A 17,945-nucleotide genomic window follows, 5' to 3' on the forward strand; every position below is an offset into this window, starting at 1 on the left:
GTGGTCCCTTCAAGACTACATCACATAAGAGTTCAACTCTGTTCACAAGCTTGATATATAATTAAGTCTGTAGGCATAAAAAGAAAAGATGTATGTTTGGCCTCTTCAATAAATACTGTACACATCGTCACACTACCTGGCATTCAATTTCTACATGACCACACCACTGTTAAATTACTATAAAGATCAGGGTAAATAGATAAAGCCATGCATTGTATAACTGACACACAGTCTCTGAGAATAACTGAGTATGAGTGATGGAAAGGAGCTGGTCAGAAGTCAGCAAGCCATTCTGCACTGACACCTCATCTCTAAAGACAAAAGCAGTGAAACTGTAAGGGTTTGACTGCTCCCAAAAGCATGCATACTGGGTCCTGGATAGGCAACGGAGTGACACATGAGGGCAGAATGTGACACTTGTCTTGAGCCCTGACAGAGCAGCAAGCAGCTGCTGTTTTGACAGCATTGACTATGGACCACCAGGGACATGGACAGAAAGCTGGGATTCTGTCTGATGATATGTCAGTTCAACTGTTACTTCAGTACGTGGAGACAAAGAGGAAGAAGTCTAAAGACACTAAGGACATTGGACTAATATCTAAGTGTTATTACCACTAACTACACTACAGATGTTTTCTGGCAGCATTAATTCACTGCTACAATTGGTATTCTGGAAACAAGGACTTTTCTTACTACTGGTCTTTCACTTACTCAAAAAAACACAACACAACACTCACGTCTGAGAAATCCTATGTTCAGCTCAGCCTGTAATTAACCAAATTCACACTGAAATTCTAAAATAGGCCTGGATTAAATCAATACTGCTGATTGGCTCTGCAGATAAGTGGCGCGGGGAAGTGAACAATGTGAAGCATGAGCCGGGTACCAGCACAGACAATCTGCTGATCTACAGTATTTCTCATATATTTTGAGCAGCTAGAGGCACAGAGAGTTAGACTGCCACAAAGAGGGCAGTGGGTTTTATGACTTTTAGAGCTCCGTTAGCTTTTTGTTTGTGCTTCCACACTGCGAGCAGCAGGCCAACAGGATTTCACTCATTTCCTACGGAGTGAAGGAGCCAAACAAGTGAAAACAAAAGCTCATTAGTCTTGGAGCAACTAATTACTCACAACAGCTAGATTTGAATGCATTGCTAAAGATCCCATGAAATGGGCACTTGACTTTTATGGAAAACTGCAACTACATAGAAACAAGTGCATCGCCTTCAGTGGTGACGTCACTGGGGTGTAATACTGTTACTGCAAAACTTCTGCCTTTCAAATTAAAAGTACTACATAGCGAGCTGACTCCATCCCATAGTTGATAGCCCCTTGGTTTACACTTCATATACCTTACTGTTTCACGTTTAATCCCCCACATCTTATTTCCAAATAAAGTACATCACATTCAGGAAGTAATGATGCCATACCACATAACCTTTGAAAATAACAGGACTCAGGGTCTGATAAGAGATAGACATGGAACAGTTGCATCTATCACTTGGCTTTAATGATAAGCTCTTTTGTCATTGGGCAACAAAATTAACACAGTACTGTGTTTACTTGCCAAGATCGTTTAATGTACACCTTTGCATAGATGCAACTGCAGCCACAACTGTTAAAAAAAATAACCCATCAACCAATTTACTTGTAGTGTATACAAGCATTTCAGAGGCTACTGTAACATTAACCAAACATTACTGGCTGAAAGAACCTTTCATGAATTGGACTCCATAATTTAGATTCAGACACTTCTGCTCAATTTTCGTTGGACAGTTGTTGGTCCAGTTTGGATCAGAGGTGGTTGCAGGGCGGCGTGATGGTCGCATTCTTCAGCCTGACCCGAGTGCCATCCTTCAAACGCCTCAATTTGCCTCTCTGTCTCTAAGCCAATGGTCATCTGTCCCGAGTTTTTATGAGAGTTGAGGTTGGCTGCCCGGGCTCTCACAACCTGTGCAATGCAAAGATACAAAGAGTCAGGGCAGCACACCTCACACCCCGACCAGCAACCCTCACAACGTAAACGCTGCCTCAACAGCACAAGAGAAACACAAACACTTTGGCATACAAGTGTTCAGGATATTGTATTTACTTGATACTAGTCTTGCTATGGGCATGGATCCTTTTCAAAAAGCTGTACAAGACATCACTGCATAGATGTAAATTAGCTTTACCTTAACTGTAACGTTTCTTGTGCTGATTTGATTTTAACTTGTTTTTTTTAACCTTTACATGGCTTCAGTCTGCTATGTAAAGTGTTTCCAGGTGAATAAGGTACGTAATATAGTGTTTATATAGGACTCAAGGCTCTTGAGGTGAATTTTCAAATAACAGCCAATATCACAGTCTACATGAATAAATACAGGCCGACTGACAATCTAATAATTATTCGATTGGGGGTGATGGGTGGTTAAATTACCTATTCGCATCTGAAATTCAGCATTTGTACAATCTCACAACAATAATTTCGTAAGAATGAGTCAAGTCATACTCAAAAGCATGCTGATTTCTCAACTTCACAAGAATACATTCACAAAACAATTCTACACACTTCTTTAAAGGAAAAAACACGTCCTTGCAGATATTTGACATTAAAATTCTCCCTGTAATAAATGGATTTCAACCTGCAACTAATCATTTTTACTCTACTACTTTTAATCCTTTGATTGTTTTCCTGATTAATTTAATCTTCTGGCAGAAAATGAATGAAAGTAATAATGAAAATAACGAAAACATCAATGCCATATCTTCAAAAATTGTTCAAGCAACATTGCATAATTCTACAATTGTCAGATCTTTCTTTTGCTGACTCATGTGGAAGAAAATGTTGCTTTTCAATGACTGAAAAAATAGCAAAATTAACACATTTGGGATTAATTTGCGAGTGACAAAGTGTTTCTTTTAAAATAGCATCAGAGTGGTTAGAATGCCATGATTGCTCATAGAGTAATTTAGCGTTCTGTATTTATGATGACGTGTAACGATGGAGTGCAAGCTACAGCAAGTTAAAACAGAATAGATTAGAAAAGCAAGAGGTTCCAAACTATATTGATGAAAAAGGGGATATTAGGGAAGAAATTCTACTCTTTAATCCACTGGTCCATGTGGCTGAGCTATGTTTCAACACAATTCAAATCTAATTAAATGGTTGAAGTTGAAATGAGCCAGTTTCAGGAAAGAGTAAATTCTGTCAACTAAAAGGTGAGAAAAGAGTTTCATGTACAAAATTCTTATTGTCATTTGGCTGACATGGTGTCTGTTGTGATCTAGATGTCTTTTTCTCCAAAGAATTCCAATGTCAAAGAGGAATCCTGTTTATTAGATGCCTGACACCTGAGATCCCAAGAAAGGAGCAGAATAAACTGAGCTATTCATTATATCCTAATGAACTGTGCAAATGTATGTGGCAGGTCAATACAGGTGGCCTATGGATAGGATACTCTCAGCCCGCTCATTCTCCACAGCCCAGGCATCCAGAGCCTAATGAAGACTGAACTTTAATCATGAGGAGGATATGGCTGCCTCATGAGACACAGACACACACAGACACACACACACACAGACACATAATAACCCACCCCCCTGCCCTGCTCCACACATTCTCTCACCTCACTAGGTTTTCGTTGTCACCCGGCCCTTTGCAGGTTGTACACTCAGTCCTTGTGTCCTCGGCTTTAGGTTTTTTCTGCATTACAGACTGCCGTTGTCTACGTTCCCGTGGCAGTGGTTCCTATGGAAAAGCAGCTGGTTAGAATCAAGAGCTGTGAGGACACATGTTGGTGGTGAGAATATATACAGGAATGAGATGTTTATATCAATACAGAAACATCACGGGTGAGATTCATAAAACTCTGTGTCATGCACATTGTATTTTTTATTCTTGTTAGAATTATGAAGCTGTATGTTCCCATGGTTTTGTGTGTATAAAAATGCTGTCAATGCCACAAGTGACAGAAGAAAGATGAGACAGAGGAATGTAACTGGGGTAAAGACCTGCATGAGTTTACTCTAATAGAATTACTGTAAATGTAAAGTCAATCATTCACTGAACGTCACTTACTGGGACTAAAGGCGTTTTAAAGAGGCTCAGACAGGCTCACTGTGATTGGTAAACATTGAAATAGTATGAAAATGCAGGATGACTCACAATATGTAACTGAGACATTCAATGATGGACAAACCTCTAATTAATCAGTTGAAGTAACTGTGAGCTGTGTTATTTATAACTACATTTTTAAAGGGACAACAAAGAGTTTTGGAAAGCAAAGTGTTTTCACACTACATTTCCCATTAACCTTTAATTCTTGGACCGGCACAAGACGGACGAAAGCGAACACATTTGCCAAGAATGTTTTCATTTATCAAGAATGTAAGTCGGAGGTTGTAGTTGTAGTTCCGACCATAAATGGCGCTCAGAGATGATATCATCCAGGTCAGAAGTTAGTAGGTCAACCTACAGACCCCGGATGTTGATAACAGGTAACCCCAGACTCAGAGGGGAATAGCACTAGCATATCATAACTAAATATTGGTGAATGAACGAGTTTGGCGGCAGATAATGTGTTATTTAGAGGCTGCATTCCGCTGTCCTGTAGACTCGGATTATATGGATATATGCGGCTCTCGGCTGGATCTAATTCTGTTGGAACGACTCGTAATGACACCAAAGTTATCTGGGTGAGTAAATGATCGTATTTTATGCTAGAAATAAGGTCCAGATTGTAAAAAACGGAAATTCCCCTTCAAGCAGAAGAGACAACCTGGTTGAAAGGGGGTGGGAAAAAAACAAATGTAAAATAAGGTAAAAAAAAATAGGACTGAACTGGTTCCTGAGGAACTTTAATATTTACATAGCATGTGAACTACAACAACAGAATATGTACAGTTGGACCAAGAGACAAACCTCAGTTTTATCTTCTTTATCTTCACAGATCGGAACTCTCTTCCTCTTCTGTCCTCTGGTTCTCTGTCAAACACACACAAAAAAGAAAAATATTACTTTTGAAGCTTTGATTAAAATCATTATGCACCACAACTCAAAATCTAATTTTTATTTTCATTCAGCTTAGCTCTGAGTGGGTCAAACCTGCTTGAGATCAGGGTATCTATATGGTTCTAAGGATTAAACAATATAAACAGTGTCCACCAACTGTCATCTGCTAAACTCAAGATGACAGAAGCCAAGTTGAAAAGTAACAATCATTTAGTTATTATGGTGTACTAATGGACATTAGTTTTAAAAGCCACAGCAAGTTCTTGGTGATATCTTTGCCTTTGACTTTGCATGGCAAGAAACCCACCCTCTGATTCATAAGCAATAGCAACCAAACAGGAAGCACTGCAGACACAACTTAAAAAGTAGGTCTATTCTTTTTTTCTTTTTTCTTTTAATAAATCCACAAATTATTAAATCTACAAATACTACAAAAAGTACACTTCTCATCAGCCTAAAAATGGCCAGAGTTGAACTGATCTGACACACAGTCCTGATGAGTTTTGGGACTGAAATCCCCCAAATAATGACAATGATTGAATGAAAAAATGAATGTTGTGTTTAAATACTTTGCTACAAATAAATATGTTATAGAGAAAGATTACACAAGTTTATTCTACGCATGAATGTATGACTGAGCTGTGATTTTAACTGAATTTGTTGTTGGGTCAAAGACGTGACGCTTGCTTTTTCTGTCCGACGGAACTTTTTACCTAATAATAAGCATTAAAATGAATATAAATATAACATGTATGTCTAATACCTTTCTTATACATGTGCCCACTCTTATTTCTTTAAACATATTGGTTATTGGTCATTTTCTGCCATCTGAAGTGTGAAAACATCATGTGGGGTGACCGTCCGGCCTTGACTTCTGTTTGGACAACTGGTTTTAAATCACATTAAAACAATTTAAATATAATCCTTACCCTATTTGGCATAATTTCAAACTTGTTTTCCATTTATTGACAAAGTTATGAAGCATTTGTACATACATTTCAATCATAATACGTAAACAAATCTTGTCCGAATATGTTAATTGTCTGAAATATCATCTGGGGCGACCATCAAGAAAATACAATTATGGGACTTTTATTTTGACAATCATCTCAAGGAGGATGTTGCATCTGCCAGCCACACTGTGAGGGTCCCAGAGAGACAACTTGCAGGTCAGTAGTCTCTCCCATCTTTATAAATAAATCCTCTTTTTAACTGCTGCAATGTATACGTCACATTTGGATGTCATGTGGGGCGACCACCCTAAAACTGTGAATAATTAGTTTTATTCACAAATCTATATTTTGAAGGTAAATTTGTAAGTGATATGTGGTGAGAAGTAGCCATCTTGGATTCTATAGCTAACTGTTAGCCTGTTATATTTGATTAAACTTGGAAACATCATCTGGGGCGACCGAGCATCATGTGGGGCGACCACCGCAGACGGTTTAAATGATAGATAATACATATCCTGTATTTGTAGTTTCTGTATGCTTATGTTTTCATTAATGATAAACATTTAGTTATTTGTTTTAACATAACTCTTTCTATATTTCAACATATATTTTCCTAAATTTCAATCATTTCCATACTACCTTAGAGACGACCACTTCTTTTTGATTATTGTGTTTTTATCAGAGAAATTTGTGAATATTAAGCATTCATTCTATTTTTCAGTTCCTTTTCAAGCTTCATGTATGTTTTACTATATAACTTTTTTCTAGATGGCCCCACTAACAAGCAAACAAAAGACTGCTTGCTACAGGCAGTGGATCAAAGACGTGACGCTTGCTTTTTCTGTCCAACGGAACTTTTTACCTAATAATAAACATTAAAATGAATAAAAATATAACATGTACGTATGTCTAATACCTTCCTTATACATGTGCCCACTCTTGTTTCTTTAAACATGTTGGTTATTGGTAATTTTCTGCCATTATCTTTTCAGTTCTCATCTATACCTTACATATGATAAAGGGTACGTATTTTCAGAACAGTTGGATATATGACTGCACTGTGAGAAGCAACTGAATGTGGACAAATTTGGTGAGTGTCTCATTGTTCCAGAGATACATGTGAAAAAGAATATCCCGTCCTTTTTATAGAAACTAAAATGTTTACTATTGTTGGTGTGGAAGAGACGAAATACCATCCAAACTAGGCCTGTACAATATGAGCAAAATGTCCAATGTGCAATGACACTGTTCAATATTGCGATGACGATATGACTCGCGATAAATAAACAAACATAGTTGTGCATATTAACCATACAGTTCCTGTGTCTTTCTGAAAACGATCAATGGCTGTAGTACATACACCAGGCCTGTAGTGGCGCTGTAACACTGCCACACAAATACACCAAAAACAGAGAAGAAGAGTGGACAGGTTGCATGTTCAAACCTCTTTTATATACAGGCTATGGTTCAAAGAAACTTCAAACATAAGTCGACTAAACATGAGAAGTTGTGCCAGTACAAATATGATCGATGCCGCGTGGATGCGTTTCAGGCACAGTACAGTATAGTAATAGTCTCCACATTACACCGCACCAATAAATGTATTTTTATGGTAATTGTATATATTTCTATAATTTACAGGTCGTGCATCGAGCAGAGGTCGACCATGGGGCAGAGGTCATGTGACAGCATACAAACGTACAAAAAAGTTCATGCATTTTTACTGATATTTGTAAATAAATTATTACTTTGCCATCAAAAGTCCTTTCTCAGTGTTGTTTTTGTTGTTATATAGAAGGAAAACACTGTTCAGATGTTTGAGGTGACACTAAAGCAAAATATATTAACGTCAAAGTCACTGTTCTGCTTGCTTTCCACAAAAAGCTCATTTTCTCAGTGTTTTGGTCACGAAACCAACCTATGTTCTACTGCTGTTTACTAAAGAATGGAAACAGGTAGAAACAAACTTTTTTTCCCAATAAAAGAAGAGAGTCTACTCTTTCTCTGGGTAGTTTTGGTGTTTACATAGTCATAGAACACAATATTCTGTGGGTCTTGAAAGATTGGTCAAAATGCTCTAAAACGGCTGGCAGTATGGCTCTCTGCTCTGAAAATGGCTGGCAGCCAATGATATGAAAATAGTAAGGAAAATGCTAATGTTATGATGTTTGTGTCAAATGAAAATGAAATGTCAAAAGTTATATGCTAATTCTTTAATAAAAAAAAATTAAATTTGTCTCAACTCTGTAAATTATTGAATAGTCTGCTGTTTCTCATCATTTGGGGCGACCACCTGTCATGTGGGGTAACCAACGATTGGCAATTCTGTACTAAATTCAAAATTTAATGTCTATCAGTTTTGGTTCAAATATTAATTATTGGTATAGCATGCATAAGTGGATACTATCTGTACACATTTTAAATCAGTTTTATGAATTCTAGAGTCAAAAAATTGTATGTAACGGCTTTATGAGGGAGACACTGCCATTACAGATAAAAATTATTTAAAAATTGTTTACAAAAAATGAAAGTACACATGAGTCTATCTTTCTTAAACAGTTAATTTAATTACTGATACTTATTAAAATATAAGTTATGTTAAGGAAATGTATTAATTTTGAGATAAATTACGGTCGCCCCAAATGACTTTTTTAAGGTCGTTGCCCAATTAATTTAAGTTTAAAAACACTAAAATATCTTTGTTTGAAGTTTTCACATACATGCATGTGTACACTACATTCCAAATGTTTGGAAAATGGCCAAATATATCTTTATTAGTAGTATTTTAAAAATGGGCCACTCAAATGTCTTATACGTCTTTGACCCTGTTACATGACCACTCATATCAGAGAGACAGTTTAAAGATCGTTCACATCAGCTGCAGTGCCTGGAAATAGACTTCTTCAGAAAGCACTGCAGTTTTGTCTTTGTGCTTTTTTGGAAGGAAAGTCACTAAATGGGACTAGGAAGTTGGTTCATATAGCAACTAAGGCATTAAATTAGCAACTTTCTTAAGAAAAATATAATTTTGAGAGACCAACAACCAATGAAAAACCTCATACACTTCGCCAGTCAATCATTGTTCTAACCTTATCAGTCAGTGAAAGGGTCACAGTACTGTATATAGTGTAGATTGATGAGTGAAAAACATTTCAGCACCAGGCTACATGACAACATGGAAAATGTCTCAATGTATTCTGAATACACTAGATGTATAGTGTGTTTATATTGAATTGATAATTCCTTGACTTATTAAGAAGGCAGAGAGAGGGGGAAAGGGCTGCCCGATTGGGGATTCGAACTGTGGTTAACTGCAGCAAGGACTGTAGCCTCTACACATGGGGCGCCTGCTCAACCCACTGCTCTACTCGGTGCCCCAAATTCCTTGACTTTTAAACCGAAGCATACACCTTTAAATTGTTGGACACATTCGTCTCAGCCAGTAGAAGAAAAAGGTTGATTCTTCTCAATGAATGTGCAACCAAAAACTTGATATTGTGTTTCAGACTGAAAGGGAGCATTACAAGAAACAACTTATGCCTGGTACACACATAAAGATTTTATAAATCTCAACCGATTTTTATCTGTGAGAGACCCCACACATAAAGATAAAAAATCTTTGATTGAACAGTTTTGATCGTGTTGTGTGTGGTGTGCTCCGATATTCCAAATACAGCACACCGCACACATAAAGATTTGTCTTATGACGCGCCAGAAATCTTGCATGATCAAACATGATCTGACGTACTACGTTGATTGTAGCCATGGAGACGTTAGCCACACTGGTTTGTTATGCTACGTGTGCTGCAGGTTACATTCAATTTCACGTCACATTCCGCGGAGACGGTGACTCGGGATTGTCGGGTTCCACCACACACAAGTCGACTTTTGATCCAAACGGTGGCGATTGTCAGGGGGCCGACAATCGTAAATATTGAACATGTTTAATATTTACGTTTGTCGGCGCCGACCGTTTTACGAGCCGATTGTCGGGAGAACTCTTAAAACACCACACACCACAGGAGAATCTCATAAAATAATCTTAAAGCAGAAGTAAGCGATCCGGTCGTTTCGGCTAAAATCTTGTCAGCCGATGGAGTTAGCAGCCCCCGCCCTCATCATGGATCTATTGGTCCTCGTCCCTACGTCACCACATTCACGCGCATCCCTTGGCTGCACACACAGAGAGGACTGCCCCTTTATGCTGTTCTCTCTCCTCATTGGATAAAGGTTGTAGGATACAAGGAAGTATACAAGAAGTTTTCTCCTCGGCTTACAGCAGAGCAGAGTGACTGACAGACCTGTGTTTCGGACCAGACACTCTATATAAGTGATTGCTGTCGGAAGATATAACTATTTAAGACTTATATTAACACAAATATTCCGCTTACTTCTGCTTTAAGAGCCTAAGATAATCGGGCGATTTTTGTCCTTGGTCGGAAGTGGGAAAACCGGGGCAAAATCAGCCAGATTATCTTTATGTGTGTGGTAGGCTTTACACAGCTGGTCATGCTGTGGCAGTAAATATGACTTCTAAATATGCCTGTTCTTCCTGCATCAGCGTAACAGCTATGAATAGATGTTGTGCAACCCTTCCATCTTTTACACAGGTCTTAAATGGTTCTTTTCCCTTACATGACTTTGAACAGAGCATGAAAGAAAATAAAAATCAAACATCTCCTCCTTGATGCTAGCAAGCACGTGTTGAAGCTACAAAGGAGGGCTTTAAAAGGGGTGGGAAAATCAACAACATACAGACAGACTGTGAAAACAATTCCATCTGTTGCCTTTGGCTCACCACCACTTGCCAGATGGAACGTTTCTCTTTAAGAATGCTAACTGCAAGAGTGCTGGCACTTGGTTCCTCCAGATCTTTGCCATTTTCCTGCAAATGCAGCACCAAACAAAAGGCCAGACATCATTCAATAATTTCTGCATTAAAGTGGTGTCTGTTAAAGTAATCTATAAGGCTCAGTAGCTGGCTCAGCTGAGGGCCACTCAGCCACACTGCACAGCTAATCTCAGGCTCTGCTCAGGTGAGAAAATTAAAACTGCAGGCAGTTTAAAAGTACGACGCAAAATCAATCTTTTAATTAAGTACAGTGCATCTCTAACAAGCATGAATCATTTCACACAGGATTTAAGAAATTAATAGAGCGAAGGAAGTGGTAGTAACTACATATATTAACTTAATTCTCATAATTTCCAAATGATTAATGGCATATGTTCTCATGAGCAGCTTCAATGTTAGCACTATGGTGGGTTGCAGCAGCAGTAAATCACGTCCCATTAGGAGGATCACTTTATTGCCACCTTCAGCTATCCTTTTAAACCTTAAATTTCCCCTTAATTTCCACCTAATTTTCTTTCATGTTGAAAATGGATAATCATTGCACTAAATAAAAGCAATGTTTTCAAGTGGATACTTACTTTCCTACACTTTATTAACTAGAGTTTCTTGAAAGCAAAATAATTCTAAAACACACTTCTAATTCACTTTAAATCACATTTTCCCATCTTGAATTTCTTGAATACTATACTGAAGAACTGTATAATCTGTGTTTCTACTCAAAAAGGTAGCTTAATAAACCATCTGAATATATTTTTGCCTTTATTTGCCAGTCTACATTGACTACAATGACTGCATGTCTTTTCTTGGCATGGCGTTTTGATACCTATGCTGTTGAGTAATGGCATTATCTGACATGTCGAAGGTAGTAGTGTCGAAGTGGTTAGTGGTGTTAGCCCTGCTCAGTTTAAACCTCTATTGGAAACAGCCAGAAAAAGTTGAAAAACTAATGATCGACTGTTGGGATCTGTCATTTTACACTGTTGTGACTCCCATTCAAGATGATGGAGACTAGGACAGACCAATTAATCTTTTTTTTTTCACCATCATCAAAGTGTGGGAGAATTCTAGACAGAGACCCCACAGTCTGGTGGTCTATAAACTGGAAATGGCTTACAGATTACTGATGCAAATATTCAATCCATTGTATCCAATGTATCCATTAAACTCAGTGTAATATCTGTTTAGGTTGTGTTCAGTCACACAGCCAATCTGGTAATCGCAGTATTTCTCTTTCCATTGTATTGGTCTAGCAAGCCAAGGACAGTCATGCCAAAATAACATTCTTTTTTGCTGCTAGATTGTGACAACAGCTGCCAAAATTTCACAGGCTCATTACCATCAACAGGTCTACTAATGGTTTTACTTGTACAGTGTGAGCACTACCACATCTACACCTATATTATCTAGGAATAGTTTTGAGTCATTGATGGGTACATTAATCTTCCTGGACCCTCTCATCCTTCAAGGTAGCTGCTTCGCTGAACAGGGCAGTGGTTGTAAGAAAGGGTGATGGTACATGGGAGGTGCAGACTGGCCCGAACCATATCTTAGTTCGATGAATGCAAGCTAACATCATTTCTAACCTGGCACCTTTGGACTAAATAAACCAGACTAAGAAAGTTTCCATCCCTCCTCCCACACATCAGGTGTTCTCATTAGTAGTTTCTGTTTACTACCATCTTGTTTAGTTGTCTTCCTTCTTTAGGCCATATGGTAACAGTGACCATTTTGTATAGGCCATATTGCCTCCGTTTGAGTCCCCATACCATACCATATACTTAAAAAAAAAAAAAAAAATTCTCTGATTAAAATTCTCTCCATTTAAGAATGACAAACTTGTGGTTGAACAAACACCCTTCACTTAATTAGTGCATTGATTAATTCATGCATGAGGAGCATCAGGGAGGGGGAATAAAACCTGCTGACAGTGAGAAATGGATAGTATTAAAACTGATTGATGACAGAGTACCAAAAACACAGACTGTGTTTCTTTTACATCTCCCACACTGAAGAATAAATGTGTGTTAATGAACTATCCCTATGTGAAGCTCAGTCTATCTTAAGCAGTGCTGCGTAAAACCAGACAGAACGTTAATTTTATAGCTGCGTTATTACATACATGCAAAATAAAATTCAGCTCACAGGTTGATTTTTAAGGGTTTTCCTCCAGTAGGCTGTGCCCACAACGGGCTGTGAGTAACAGCCACAAAACCCTTGTCTTCATCAATGTGGCACTGAGCCATGCTAGCCCTTAAGGCCAGCTGTGTGCGTGCGTATGCATGTGCGTATGCGTACACACACACACACACCCCTTCGCGACATACACACTTCCTACACACACACACACCCGCAGCGCAGCCTCGGAGGCCAGCAGGAGGTCGATTAGCCAGTCCTGATAAATTGAAACATGGTTTTAGAGAAGTGCCAGCACTTGGGCGCCCTGGTAAAAGCATTAAAAATGCAAAGCAGGGCCCTTTTAGTGGCTGCCATTGCAGGCATTGCATTTGAAGATAAATGCTGCACTGAAGTGCTGCGCCTGAGTGGCTGTGGTTCCAGAAAAGAAAAAAAATTAAAATACCAGGAAGCCGCTTAATCCCCGAGAGCTCAAGCAGAGTCCTCAGCACATATCTGGACCTAAGGTTTCCAAAACTAAACAGAGAAACACATTAACCCAGGCAGCCACTGTGGTCTTGTGCTAAGATGGATGGAGTGCAGAGTTTGGGAAGTGGACAGGACAGGAGCAGCTTCAGTCTTACTGACTATACTCTGAGTTTTCAGTCACGAGAGGAATGCTGCTTTACGTCCCAGGTGAATGACAGTGGTTGACACAATGACAGTGGAAAAACAAAAGAGGAGTTAAGGATAACTCCAACACCACCCCCGCCCCCCGCCGGCACGACCACCAAGCTGTCAGATATCAATCTGGGAGGTTTCTTGAGGGAGCGAGGAGGTAGCTCAGTATCTCACCATCAGTGCATGGTTGGGACAGATAAGTACAATCCAGCGAGGGTTGGAGAAAAAGGTCTGCTCCCTCTCACAGATGATACAAAATGTTACACCACAAACTGAAGCAGCCCACATACTGCCGTCCTTTTATTGACAATTTAAAGACTCATAGGGCAGTTTCCAAGACGATTTATGGTCATAGCCAGGTTGACTTTCAAAATCCATAGAACACTGAATAATATATGCATCTCAGTGTTTCCGCCAGGATTTTTTTAAAGAGTGGCGGCGAGGGTGGTCTGATCGACGGGGGGGGGGGGGGGGGGGGTGTTGCGCGCGAGACCGGATCGTCGACTAGTCGCTGATGACATCATTCATATTTTTCCCATCATAACTAAAATCCCAGGAGGAGGGAAATGCTCTGCAACAATCTGTATTCACTGACTGACAGCTCACGCACAGAAATGACGCCACAGAACAGCAGCTTTATAAACAACAAACTGTAAATCAGTTTGTTTTTTGTAACATATACAGGTGCAAAAGAAAATACTGTAGCTACTGTTCATTAAACAATTATGGAGGAAAACGACACACAGGCCTCGTCACCATCACAGTCCTGCTCAGTCACAGTTTCACTCACAGTTTTTGTTTTTCCTGGTTGGTTGCTGCTGTTGTTGTTGTGCGCGCCGCGACGTAAAGCTGTCGATAAGAGCGGAGTTTTTTTTTTATTTTTTAATTGCCGGCAGCCCGGACACACTGGCCGCGGAAGCGGCAGTTTCTCCTGCTCTCTCTCTCCACGCCGGTCAAACATCGACCCGTCTGTAGGCTACTCGGTTTTCCACACACACAGGTCTGTCTCTAGCGCTGTATGTAGCCTATGGATGTGTCTTCTGTGCAGACGCAACTGACAAATATTTATAGACGGACAAGCAAACGTAATCATCATTTATTTTATTTTGAAAATTGACCGGATTCTCTCGCCTTTTCTGTGCCTGACTTCCTGTCTGGTACGCGCTCGTTCTATCCAGCTTGACGGCGCTCGTATTTTTTTCATTCAGCGCACTCAGCTGTTGTTTCAAGCCGCTACTCTTGTAGCCTACTGTTACATGATCAGCGACTAGTCGACGTCAAGCTCAAAATGTCATTGTGGAGCAGGGGACTAGTCTGTGCAACCCCTAGTGGAAACCCTGCTTTACATTGTTTTAACATTAAAAAAAAAAAAAATAAAAAAAATCATCATTCTGAAGGTGTGGCGGCTTTTATTTTGCCGTGGCGGTGCGCCACGATCAATTACATGTAGCGGAAACCCTGCATCTAATGTTTACCATCATTCTCTATGGAGTTGGCTTTTGTCCTGTCTTGAATACATTTTAACATAATAAAGAGACTGGTAATCAAATTCTGAATTCATGATTTGATGGACTATAAAACACAGGTTAAAAAATAGACACATTTATCATTTTGTCTAGTTTGGTGGGTGTTGACGGACGGCGGAGTTTGAACAGGTTTCTTGTTGCTTAGGAGCCTTTAACACTATTTGACTGACATTTGTTTCAGTTGCTTCCCACCAGGCATTTTAACAAATTAAAGTTGCATGACTTCTGAGGCTAACAACTATTTTTTCTAGTTGAAATATTTTTTCAGTCTGGATGGAGGCATCATGTCGCTTCCTCTAACAAAACCTTTGATTGCAAATGCTGTTGTTGTACTCAGACGAGCACACTACGACCATGTGCAACTTTGTGATAACATTAACAGGTGCTTGAGACTAATGAGAATCCAGCCTAATTATTTGAAATCAATACAGATCAATCAATTAGCCAACTGGGTGATTGGTTACCTACTAATTAGAGTGTAGGATGAGGGGAGCATACAGAACAGTTCATTCTTTCAGATTTTACAGAGAATTTCTGCTAAACAGTGTGGATACACACCGTGCCTCTCACTTGATGTTTCTTGGGCTCTGGTGACATCTCCTGTGGGATAAATTTGATTGGTCCTTTGATCTGCCTCCTAGACCTCTTGGTCCCATCTGGTAGTGTCTCCATGGCAATATCGGTCTCATCGCTGCTGGCCTGGTCGCACTCAGAACATTGCCTGAAACGAAGAAAGAGAGCTTCTATCACCAAACTGCATCGACTTAGTCATGAAAAACAGGAAACAGACTTTTACAGCTTGTTCTGATCAAGAGACCAGAGTGGAAAAAGATTTTTTTTATGTTTACGTTTCCATGATTTTGGTAGTCATGGTAAATGCATGGATTTTTTTTTCTTCAATGAAAATCTGTAAAACGCATGGATCATCACACCAGATTTTAACAATGGATATCACACAAATTGACATCGGTGTTAAAAGCCAGCGTTAATAGATCCATGCGTTTACTGCAACTATGACAACGACTGAAAACCATTGAAACGTAAAGGTACAATTCCACCGGAGATGCAAAACAGGCTTCTGGTTTTGACCATAGATGACGTTCGGAAACTTGTGGATAGAAACACGAGTGACCTTCTGAGGGAGTCTGTCATACAGGTGGCAAAATGCACAGTTCACAACCAAGTAGCTTGCAGCTCATCTGTTTTTTGTTTGCTGCAGCCTGGAGCCCACACAGTTGACTACACTGTACATACATGGGTTAATGTTGGAAAGTAGGGACTGTTAATCCCTCCTCATCATTCAGTAGCTCATCTTCATCTTCATCAACGTAATGTTCTCCTCGCTGCGCTGTCAGACCTGGGTTTTTTTTTTTTTTTTTTTTGACCGGCCTGTATTTGGAGCCGGGCTGCGTTTACTTTACCATCTTGATGTGACACCCACTGTTGTGTGTGCATGTGTGTGAGTAGCGCTGGCACACACATACATCCTGCAACTCTGCACAGGACCCTTAGTGCATGTTCGGCACTCTGTAGATGATCATCATTATGTTGCACTAAATCCAACATCCCAATGGAACCATAGCTTTGTGAACTGTTAAACCCCTTTTAGCAACCGTCCTGTAGGTCATAGGGTAGACTATACAAACATAATAAATATAATATATACCACAGAGGACTAAAATTATTCTAGGCAAAATCAGAAATGACATCCTATTTGGAAAAGAAAGAGACTGATGGTGATAACAAGACACAGGAATGGTGGAGAGCTGCTGGAGGTGATGGTTTGCATCACTCAATAACCCCATACCCAAGACATTTTAATCCATGTTTGTTTTTGTTTTAACATTTGTTTAAAGGTACATTGTGTAAGAATTATTCCCATCTAGCATTGCGGTTGTATATCACAAGCAACTCAATCGTATTTTTCATGCTGCATTCACGTGAAGTTGTCACGTGACTTTTCACAGACGCCACCTCGACCTGAGCCGACAGCTCCGGTGTCTCCGGTGAGTTTCCGTGGTTTCCTACCGTCACGCTGCCACTGAACGTAAAAACATGGCGACACCACATGGCAGCCAGCACCGAGCTTACCCGCTCCATGTAGATATGGATGATATGAACGGCAAATTCAGAGCTGAAAGGAACACTTGAGTTTGTTGATGGGGGGGATTACTGATTAATGAAAAACAGACTTTTGAACGAAATAATTGATTTTCATGAATAGATAACAGGAAAAGTTATATAATGTCCCTTTAAGCTTGACCTTTCCATTTCATTACTCAATATAATGTCCATCATTGATAATTAAAACTAATTATTTTGCTCTACAATGTATGAAAGTAAAAAATAATATTTTAATTTACTTTTGACTTCACTTCCTTTCTATGAAGTATATTAGTTAGTTTGAAGTAGAGGAGGTTTGCATTTGCTTTGAAAGCGCCATTATTATTATCTAGATATAAATCTAAATTGACTAAATCTAGTCAAATGAAGCCAAACTTTATAACTTCCTTAAAATAGTAAGAAATGACAATGGCTCTTTTGCTGATAGAACTGTGTTTTGAGACTTGACCTGAGATTTGTACATTTGTACATTGAAGTTTTTCTTACATTAAGTATAACTATAGTTAAACTCAAGTAATAATCTGACTGAACAGTTTACTCTTGTACTGGAGTGCTGTTTGACCAGGAGGGGTAAGTAATACAATTGTTTGCCTCTGGTCAGAACTAGCACTGATATGTGTTTGCTGTGAGGAATCTTGAACTACATGGTCGTTATCTCAAGTTTACAATGGTTTCTGAATTTCATGACTTTTAATGTACAGAGTT

At 39.2% G+C, this 17,945-nt stretch overlaps 1 protein-coding gene across 1 annotated transcript in view; it reads right to left on the minus strand.

Annotated features, from left to right (window-relative positions):
* Positions 1-17,945, minus strand: part of phf14 (PHD finger protein 14) — an 83,779-nt gene that overhangs the window by 33,052 nt on the left and 32,782 nt on the right. The window contains exons 14-16 of the mRNA XM_083982778.1: positions 15,675-15,837; positions 4,903-4,965; positions 3,608-3,729 (exon numbers count right to left, since the gene is read on the minus strand). Coding sequence (XP_083838904.1) covers positions 3,608-3,729; positions 4,903-4,965; positions 15,675-15,837 — 348 coding nt within the window. The remainder of the gene's footprint in view (positions 1-3,607; positions 3,730-4,902; positions 4,966-15,674; positions 15,838-17,945) is intronic.

The sequence above is a fragment of the Trachurus trachurus genome, assembly GCF_905171665.1.
Source record: "Trachurus trachurus genome assembly, chromosome: 11".
NCBI lineage: Eukaryota > Metazoa > Chordata > Actinopteri > Carangiformes > Carangidae > Trachurus > Trachurus trachurus.